This window comes from Carya illinoinensis, chromosome 9, assembly GCF_018687715.1.
Source record: "Carya illinoinensis cultivar Pawnee chromosome 9, C.illinoinensisPawnee_v1, whole genome shotgun sequence".
NCBI lineage: Eukaryota > Viridiplantae > Streptophyta > Magnoliopsida > Fagales > Juglandaceae > Carya > Carya illinoinensis.
The window spans coordinates 653,148-662,975 of NC_056760.1; the positions used below are offsets into that span (position 1 = coordinate 653,148).

Here is a 9,828-nt window from a genome sequence, read left to right on the forward strand (position 1 = left end):
TTTTGCTGCATATTTGTTGTCACAGGGTCAGTGTAAATACTTCTTTTCTTTTAACCACCATTTTCACTCTTTGAAGCACAGGCACCTCCTTTTCAATGGAGTGAGAACAGCAAACAAAACTCCGCGGCTTTCGACATATTAACTTTAATATTCCAAATGCTAATGCATAACAATGGTAAACCGACATACACATAACAATTTTTAAATTACCATTGTCACTCAAAAGTAGTAGACACCATTCTATATATTACTCAAAAGAATCATAACATTGGCAATATATGTTTTCTCCCAAAACCGCAAATTACTACAACACTTTCTGTGCTAGAACCCTTGGATATTATTAGATTTTATGTACAATGTTACAGCTTACCTAGAAGACAAGGAAGCAAATGCAGCTTTTGTTTGTCGTTGACTCAGCTTCATGTACAAGCCCTGCAACGATAGCACCATGTTAAAACACATCACATTCATCAATAAGAGTAAGTTGACTCCAATATGTTGAATTCAAATCTTTGTTTTTCTTTCTTTTGTATTTGGTCCTTTGTTTTCCTAAAACAAAACCTAAACATTTCAATAATTTATGCGAGCATAGAAACCACTGAATGTTGCATACATCAATGATGTCAAGGGAAATAAAAATATAAAATGCAAACCAGACAAAACCCATCATTCGTTATGCATATCACCAAAAGAGTAATGCATATATTGCTTGGGATCTGAATTCTAATCCAGATTTGAAATCATGGCGATTAGTGTAATCTCTACTTGTGCATGGATCGACTAATAACATTCATAGATCACATTACGTTTGCTGTATGTATTGTTGCTCCAGTAGTCATGCTAATGTTTTGGTTAGGAACCAGCTCAAAGTTCATGTGCTGCAAAAAGATCGTGAGAGCAACAATAGCTTCCAGCAAAGCAAACTGATCACCAACACACTTTCTGGGCCCACCGCTGAATGGAATGAATCTGTGGTATATATTTTGCACTATCAGCGCTCAGTGTTAAAGGGAGATGTAAAAGTAAAGAATGGATGCATTTGAGCTATGGGTACAATAAAGAGCACACTTTTCTGTAAATGGGATCGAAAAGGTAAAAAACAGCATTGAAGTAATAAAACTCTTTTGGCATCTCTGAAAGGATATAAAAATCCAATACCTGAAATCTGTACTCGTTTCATTAGGTATTGGGCCTTCTAAGTCAAATCTTTCTGGCACAAACTCTTCAGCTTTCTCCCAGACCTAGAAAAATAACAATGAGATTGCCGAAATATGGATTTTTTTTCCAATAAGTACCAAAATGTAGAAATGTGGAAAGACAAGTAAATCTGACATCTCAGGTCTGTTTCAAGTATGCAACAAATTACTGAATCACACAATAAAAGAAGTTACATTTGACCATAAAAAGGGAAGTTTAAACAACATAAGCCAATACCTGTGAGGAATGATGGATATTATATACAGAAATCATAATGTCTTGACCAGCATTAACCTTGAAAGCTCCAGGAAGCACGTCAGCAACTTGAGCTCTTCTTATCAAGACCTAGAAGATTTGAAAGAGTGAAATAAGCAACAAATTGAGTCAGCAGAATTACCGCATACTCTTTCTATTTCATGTTAAATTTTGATATAAGTGGAAGAGAAAGAACGCAACTAACAGGAGGATGTGGATATAGACGGAGTGACTCAATTATGCAGCGGGTCAAGAACTTTAGATCCTTAATATCTTCATAAGCAGGACATCTTCCTTGTAGGACTCTGTCAACTTCTTCTTGTGCTTTCACTAATGAGGTCGAGTCCTGCAAAGGATGATGAACAATAAACAGTTTCTCCACATACCACATTCAAGGGAAAAGACAGTCTGAATCAGGTCCAAATTTATTACTGCAATCAAAGTAGCATATCAATATTTTACACATGTTCTATAGTTCACCAGATCCACAATACAAATCATAAGAACTTGAGCAAGGGTCCATGAATCGGTAAGGATCGGGCTGTGATATTAACTTAAGGGCTACAACCTCTTATAAATTACTTCTTAACACATATATTGGACCCATCTGAATAGCAACAGAACCCGATTACTTACGTTCAGCCAACAGGCAGTTTAGGGGTCAAAACATTGGTACAAGGCATACACAGATGAGAACGGCATTGTTCAATTAGGTAAAAAATTCAAAAGAAATCTTTCAAGTATAAAGAGATGGGTATAAATCGGTGTGATGTTATATATTTATTCTGAATCAGCAACACAAAGCCTGACTATCTAGCCAGATGCTAAAGTTAGCATCAATTTCTCATACAAATGGCAGACTCAAATAAAAAGGAGAGAAGTTAAAATGGAAAGGATACCTTACTCAGAAGATAGAGTGTCCACGTCAACACTGAACCAGTAGTCTCATGACCAGCAACTAACATTGACAATAGGTCATCTCGTAGTTGTACACTTGAAACCTAAAACAGTGTTTAGCAATTGTATCAAAACTAAATGCTATTACGCTAACACAAATCCTTCAAGACAATATTGAGACGCTATAATGGTAGATGCTTAGCATAGCTGATTCATCTGTCATATTCAAAGGTAAATGTATCGTGGATGAAAATAAGAACTTTTTTTTCTTGAAGGTAAATAAAGTGGGCAGCTGTGTAAACATGCAGAGACATTGCGAAGGTGGTCGTAGAAAAGTCGAGTACTAAAAAAGCATGCTCATATGGAGTGAATTCCAGGCATAAGCAACGACTTCTGGCTAGAAAGTGGGAAAACCAGAGACTGTAAACTTGAAGCATGGAAAATCATTCATTGGCAACAGTCACAACCAAGCAAAACTAGATGAAAACGTTGTGTATTGTCCCTTTCTATGCTTCCAAAGCCAAAAGCTTGGAAAATCTAGTAAGATTTGAAATAAAACTAATGAAGTAACTTGCAAACTTAAAGAACCTAGAACACTTTCACGTCTTCAATTCAAGCCTTGACTATAACCTGTTCACATCTTAAAGCACATGTAACCATAAATCAATTCTTCTTGTATTTTAAAGGAACCAATAATTTTCCAGTCCCAAAACATCTAAACACCAATTTGTTACCATCCTGAAAACCTCTGCATATGTGCATTCTGGACAGCAACATATGACACAATGATCACAAGCAAAACAAACCATACATCAGAGACAAAGGTCTGGTTTGGTTTCACAAACCATCTCATCTCATCTCAACATCCAAATACCATTTAAACACAAACATTTTTCAATTTCAAATTCTCAAGTTTTCAACTTTTTCATCTAATCATTATAACTTCCCCAAACTTCCAAACAAAACACAAAAAACAATTAAACTTTTTCAAATCACAAAACAAAAATAATATTAAAAAACTATATTCTAACCCTCTTTTATCTTTATAATCTTTTGATTCAATTTTTTTTATCCCCTTTCCCAAAATCCCACAAAAACTTTAACTTAAACCATTTCACTACTAGCAGACCTCTTCTCTGCTTGCAAGCAAGAAGCGAAGAATGCTTGGATCAGCGTCATTTACATATTCCTCCTCATTTATTCTTTCGCCCTCAGCTTCCACCATATCTTTGCACTTTTCAATAAGTTCTTCAACAGTTCTCCTAATCACAGTAACCGCTTTCTCAGCTTTTATTTGTCTTGGGATTATTTTACAAAGAGCTTTAACCTACATGAAGACACAATATAGTACGTATATGATTATCAAAATGGGAAAAAAAATATAATGAAAAGCAAGAACAGGGCACCAGAAAGATATACCTTCCAATATGGTAATATATCAGTCGAACGAGCCTCTGCCTCTTTCAATGCAGTGTAAACTGCATCAATCACAGGGCTATCAGTGGCAAGTGAATCAAAATTATAGTTGAATACAGACAGACCAATAACATCAAGAGTTAGTTGAGAAAATTTTTCCTCCATGTTTACAGGACTGCCACGTAAAGCATCGGGCTTGAGCTTTTCCACCAATCTCTCAGCGCATTTGCAAAAAACCCGATCAACCATCACTGACAAATACTTTTTGTGAAGTGATGGCACCACAGCCCTACGCCTTGCCTGTTACAAACAAGATGTTAAAAATCACATGGATCATAACCAGTTCAGTGTATTTTTTGTTACTGGCTGAGAGCTTACAAAAATGAAAAGGGGACAATGACTCGAGTGCAAAAAATAAACCTGGCAAGACAATCATCTATACTTCTTCTCGAGAATAACAAGCAAAAAAAGGATAAAGCACATATTATGTTTGGCCACTATGGCAATAAAGAAACTGGGAGAATTGAGAGGCAGATAACCATCTGTTTAATAAGGTTAATCAGAACATAACATTGAAAGCTCAAAAATGATGTTCCAAACCAAAGCCAACCCGCATTGAACCAACAACACGCAGCATTGTAAAAGCTTCATGATTATAGCCCGAAAGTATCAAGTAAATGAACTCTAAACAACTTCGCCACTCCTTAAAAAATGGATATCATTACCGTCCAAAGCTGGCTTTCGGCAATGGCAAAACCCGACCCAAACAAGAACTCGGAGACCTCAGACACAAGACCCTTGCCATACCTCCCATAGTTCCTCAGCACATGCTTAGCAATGGCAGGGTCGCTAACCACCACGAAGTTTCTAGGCCCCGCAGCGAGCCGGTAGATGGGTCCGTAATCGTTCATCCATTTGAACAGTGGAAGGAAAAGTGCACCGCCCAGAAGATCAGACACGTCCTCCAGCTTGGCGTTGGCGATGGGAATGCCCGAGTCATCGTCTTTGCTCACCGTTAAAGACCGAGTGAGTGAGGTGAGCCAGTCAGGGCTTACCCAGGAACTTGTTTTGTTGTTGTTGTTGTTGTTGTTGAGGGAAGAATTGATGGTGAGGAATTGATAAGGTGTGGGTTTGGAAGAGAAAATGGTAGTGCTGGTGGGGAAGGTGGGTTTGAATAGAGGAGGGGTTCGGAGGAGAAAGGAGGTGGAGAGGGAGGAAGACATAGCGGGGAAGTGAGCAATACCGTTCTGGGCGTGTTTCTTCCCTATGTACTCGTGTATCTCTGAGTCACCATTGCTGGATGGAAGTGTTTGAAGTCTGAGTAGTGTATGTGTGGGTGATAGCTGCGACAGAATCGACAGACTGTGGATTGGATTGGGTTTAGGCTTTTTAGATGATGACATTCTTTCGCGCACCCTCCCTCTTGTAATTAGGCCTTTTTTTTTTTAAAAAAAATTTCTAATTCTTTAATTTTAATTTCTTGATCATTATGGTCAAATTTGAGTGAATAAGGATAAAGATATCCAATTTTAAAACATAGAGACCAATCACTCTAGATTTTTTTTTTTTTAATAAATAAAGGGATCAAACTCTCCAGATTTTAACAATTGAACCCTTAAAAATAAGAAAAAATTTAATTACAAGCATAATTATGCACTAATATGTGTACTAAATTATTAATATAATGTGATTGATCAAAAAGTATATTTTATTGAAAATAATATTAATTTAAATTTTAAATATAAAAAAATTAATATTAATATACAAATTAGTGCACAAATTTACTTATACATTTCAAAACTCTAAAAATAAACTATATAACGATAAGCAGTTGTCTTTAAAGACTCTAATAGTGACGCCAAAGGAAATGTTTTTAATAAAGGTGTTATTTTCTTACTGCAGCGACATACTCCGTCGCTAAAGTAGACACTGTTGTCTGTCACCCGATGGATAATGGCCCAACCATTATGAGAAGGGGAAACCAGGACACATCATCGAGAGGATCTTAAGGAAGACATAAAGCCCATAAAAGAGGACCTTCTAGGAGTACGACTCGAGATGAGCACAGAATGACGGCTCATGTACAAATTAATTAGCGAGGCTTGACTGAGCCCATCTAATTTCATGTTAGTCCTCAAGAACGGGCTTGTCATTTGTAGGAAACACAAGCCCAAGCCCAAACCATACATAGGACTGGATATTAATATTCTAGAATCTATTTGGGCTTTTGACAATTTAAATATTTTTTTCAAATAATTTTATACAAAAATATTTTTACCACACATAAATCACATGTCGTAATTTGATTTAAAAAATAAATTTTAAAATTTAAATTTGATAAATTAAATTATGCCATATTGTAGTGTAAAAGATTTTTAAATAGTAGTTCTCATTTTTTTCTCTAAACAAATAAGTTTGTACGTTGTGATAATTTAATATAGGAGTTAATGACCTTACAATCCTTCGAGAATATTCAGAAATAGATGGTAGATATTTGTTACATATTCTAATTAATAAGTAAATACTTATATATAATTGATGTTCTGCAATTAATTAATAATATCCATTTTTGCAGCAAAAAGGGAAATGAATAAGGAAGAAGATGTTAATGGATTGGACCGTCGCCATGACAATAGTATAGTACAGTACAACAAATTAGAAAGGAAGGGAGGCATGCGCAGGCGGTCAACATATAATACATGCAGTAAGTTACGACGGCCGGCATACAGTGATCTGGTGTGCGAGGGTGGGTCAACTAATTAATTAGGTCATGAGAGGGCAGGTGGTCTTCGATCGATCTGCATCATCGGCCGGGTCCAAAGTCAAAAACTATTGGCCTACATATCTTTACTCAAATTAATTCAAATGCCGCCGCCTAATCATAATATTAATTGATCTCTGGATTTGAACTCATCGATCCTCCATTTCCTATTTTCTATCATTTTCTTTCTTTCTTTCTGAAAACATACTGTAATTTATTTAAGTTCATCTTCTCCCTTTTCACGCATTCGATCGATGACCTTTTCTCCTTCTTTCTTTCTTTCTTTTTTCTTTAAAATAAAAAATAAAAAATTGTAACCGCCTTGCCAATAAGAATGAACTCTCTTTATAAGTACTATTAAACAAAGAGCATGTATGTTTCGTTGAATTATTAATGTACTTGTATGTTTTACCACGTTTGAATTCTTGACCACCCTTGACCATGCAACTTTAAGGGGAGAGGGAGACAAAGAGAGAGAATGATAGTAAAAATACATTAATTCCACGCATGTTATCAATGATACATAATTGATTTCAACGAAAGTCAACATACAAGCGTCTAATGATCATCCGTTTCGACAGATCTGGATTAATTCAGTACTTCTTAGATATATATATATATATATATATATATATAGCCTCAATCCAATAATTTCCTAGAATCCAAGAAATTCTTCCTCTTGGGCTCAGAAGATGAAATGTAGTCGAGAAAAGTAGCAAAGTCGGTGTCCTTAAAACGCCTTGGATTCGCTTCGTTGATCAGTTTAGGCGATGGCCTAACCATGCTCTTGAAAGGAAGACTATGCAAAGAAGCCACCGATATTCGAGGTTTCATAGGGTTCACAGATACTCTATGTAAAACGCTCTTGTATTTTCCATTGCTAAATATCTGAGACAAATTAAAATATCATTGAATCAACAATTAACAAACTAGCTACTTGAATTAATTATATATATATTTTGGATTTCATGCACTCTGATGATCATGTAGTACTTACGACCCACCTCTAGATGATCCCCAACGTTGACAACAAATGAATTAGCGATTGGTTGGACAGTAACCCATTTTTCTTGGAATTGTATTTGTAGGCCCTCAACCTCATCTTGGAGAAGAAGTGTCAGGAATCCATAGTCGGAATGCGGTGGCATTCCTAGGGTTAAATTGGGTTCTGGACATGGAGGGTAGCAATTGGCAACCATTAACTGACTTCCATCTTGGAAGTCCTTTAGTATGTCTTCTTCTTCTTCTTCTTCTTCTTCCTCTGTCTTCTTCTGCTCATCCGCGGTTCCGACAAGTCCTAAACTCTCCACAATGGCCTCCATTAGCATTAGAAACAAGCTCTTGGTTTCTTTTGCGTAGGTAGCCGCCAATTTCCTGTTTAAAGTATGAACCAGCAACTTGATTGGTCCTCAACTTATTAATATTTAGATATAAATGCATGTAATAGATATTATTCCTTTGACAACTAACTAGGAGCAAGTTAATTGTTCTTTATATTTAACTTCATGAGTAATAGAAGTCGTAGCAATTCATATGCAAAAGTCAAACCCTATTCGTATCCCGCAAAGCCGTACGTGTACAGGTTAGCAAGCGATTATGAGCCACACAAACGAAGAAAGAGACATATAGGCAGAGAGGACTGCAAAAAATAAAATAAAATAAATTGAAGGCTGAAGCTAAGGTAGGTAAACTCTCACCTCAGGTCCATAGGAGAAGAAGGCCAATGTGGGAGGACATCTGATAGGGGATGGCACATTAGCTTCAAGAAGTCTCTCCAACAAAACACACTATCTTTCTTCTGGTTAAAGCTGGTTCCATATCGGACCGGCGCATGCATATCCGAAGACATGTACTTTGATCTTTCCTCAAATGGCAGCTCGAAAAACCTTGAACAAACATCAATCATGCTGCTTATAACATCGCTTGGAATGCCATGGTTTACCAGCTGCGCGCAATATTATAATTTATAATTTAAATTTAATTTGAAGTAAGCATTAATCTTGAATATTCCAATATTTTCTTCGATTTTTGCCTTAATAGAACATTGACATGGGTCAGTGTGTGGTCGGCTGAGATAACTAGGTCTAATTACAATTTGGTTTCCACATGGTAATTTATAAACAATCAAAGCCATACCTGGAAAAAACCGTATTGTTCGCAAGCATTAGCGAGGGACTCGAGGACTTGAGACCGGTTGGCACCTTGCATTAGCTCTGCGAAATCAATGATGGGCAGCTTAAGATTTTGCTCGGATACATGATTTAGCACCCCGTCTTCAGTATTGGGTCGATCGCAGGGGGGTAATATATACTTCTTGGGAACTCTGTTTATGCCATTTTCCCAGAGGTGCTTTATTCCTTTTTGGTACTCGCTTTCTGGCGTATCATTCTCCTCCTTTGTTTCAGTTGTTACAGCCATCGTAGGAGACATGGAACAATAACCTGGAATTAATGCGGGGTTAAGGAAAATTGTGTTCTATTAATTATATAAGCTTTGAATATATGTATTTTCTTTTGCTTTTTTTTGGGCCGGAAACGGCGTGTGTGTATGAGAGAGAGAGAGAGAGAGAGAGAGAGAGAGAGAGAGAGAGAGAGAGAGTACTGATTGGATAAATATATATACCAAACGTGAGGTCCTGAAAAGATAATAGGGATATGCGGAGATGAATGAAATGAAGTGCGGGTAATACTGATAAGGTTTTACAGTATATATAGCAGAGGAGCGAGCGGGGAAGAATAGTAGCAAGTTTCTGAGAAACCAGCTTCGGGTTCGGTCGTTCGTGACTTTCAAGGACTCGTTCCATTTAACGACCCGTTGACAAAAAATCAGTCAGACCACGAGCTGGTGGTAGGGACAAGCTGGGAAACCGCCGCCACACCAAACCACCACCCCCAACCCCACAATGGCATGCATGCTCCGGTCCAGAGACTTCAACTTTAAAACGCTTTGTCTTCTTTTCTAGGCAGCACCTAACCAAACTTAGCTAGGTACAGCTCTCTTTCTCCGACCTAAATATTATCATAAATTAATCAAAGTGTTGTATATTATATGGCAGGATACCATGGTTGACTTTAATTGGCCGTGCTACTCATCCTCACCGGTTATATATATATATATAAACATTAAAAATATCTGTAACTACTTTATCTTAAAACTCTCCATAGATCTCGTACTGACGTTAATGGATTCATCTCTATCTTTATAACTCACAACGCTAGGGGTGTAATGGGATGATCAGGACTACTCGGTGAACAATTCCATTAAAAAGGCTCATGCATGCTTAGTTAAATTATAAGTAGTCT

General features: G+C 36.9%; 2 protein-coding genes across 3 annotated transcripts; both read right to left on the reverse strand.

The window, feature by feature from the left end:
* Positions 1-212: 212 nt before the first annotated feature.
* LOC122275262 (carotene epsilon-monooxygenase, chloroplastic) lies at positions 213-5,183 on the reverse strand. The gene is made up of 9 exons (XM_043084241.1): positions 4,491-5,183; positions 3,769-4,065; positions 3,479-3,676; positions 2,352-2,453; positions 1,658-1,798; positions 1,435-1,542; positions 1,159-1,241; positions 807-969; positions 213-432 (listed from the first exon to the last, which is right to left on the reverse strand). The coding sequence occupies exons 1-9, from the start codon at positions 5,166-5,168 to the stop codon at positions 367-369; spliced, it is 1,836 nt and encodes a 611-aa protein (XP_042940175.1). The 5' UTR covers positions 5,169-5,183; the 3' UTR covers positions 213-366.
* Positions 5,184-7,005: 1,822 nt separating this feature from the next.
* LOC122275388 (probable 2-oxoglutarate-dependent dioxygenase SLC1) lies at positions 7,006-9,461 on the reverse strand. 2 transcript variants are annotated; one of them, XM_043084416.1, is made up of 5 exons: positions 9,128-9,461; positions 8,663-8,967; positions 8,224-8,471; positions 7,531-7,900; positions 7,006-7,414 (listed from the first exon to the last, which is right to left on the reverse strand). In XM_043084416.1, the coding sequence occupies exons 1-5, from the start codon at positions 9,327-9,329 to the stop codon at positions 7,166-7,168; spliced, it is 1,374 nt and encodes a 457-aa protein (XP_042940350.1). In that variant the 5' UTR covers positions 9,330-9,461; the 3' UTR covers positions 7,006-7,165. The 2 variants fall into 2 exon arrangements, with proteins under 2 accessions (XP_042940350.1, XP_042940351.1); XM_043084417.1 differs by having other exon boundaries at positions 9,149-9,460.
* Positions 9,462-9,828: the final 367 nt, after the last annotated feature.

Bases quoted from the DNA above. Each gene is read 5' to 3' on its own strand.
- LOC122275262 (XM_043084241.1), bottom strand. From the start codon at position 5,168: ATGTCATCATCTAAAAAGCCTAAACCCAATCCAATCCACAGTCTGTCG. The intron at 3,677-3,768 runs GTATATCTTTCT...GTCTTCATGTAG, and splicing joins ATATATTACCATATTGGAAG to GTTAAAGCTCTTTGTAAAAT. The intron at 970-1,158 runs GTATTGGATTTT...TATATACCACAG, and splicing joins GAAACGAGTACAGATTTCAG to ATTCATTCCATTCAGCGGTG.
- LOC122275388 (XM_043084416.1), bottom strand. From the start codon at position 9,329: ATGGAACGAGTCCTTGAAAGTCACGAACGACCGAACCCGAAGCTGGTT. The intron at 8,472-8,662 runs GTATGGCTTTGA...TATTGCGCGCAG, and splicing joins AACAATACGGTTTTTTCCAG to CTGGTAAACCATGGCATTCC. The intron at 7,415-7,530 runs GTGGGTCGTAAG...AATTTGTCTCAG, and splicing joins ACGTTGGGGATCATCTAGAG to ATATTTAGCAATGGAAAATA.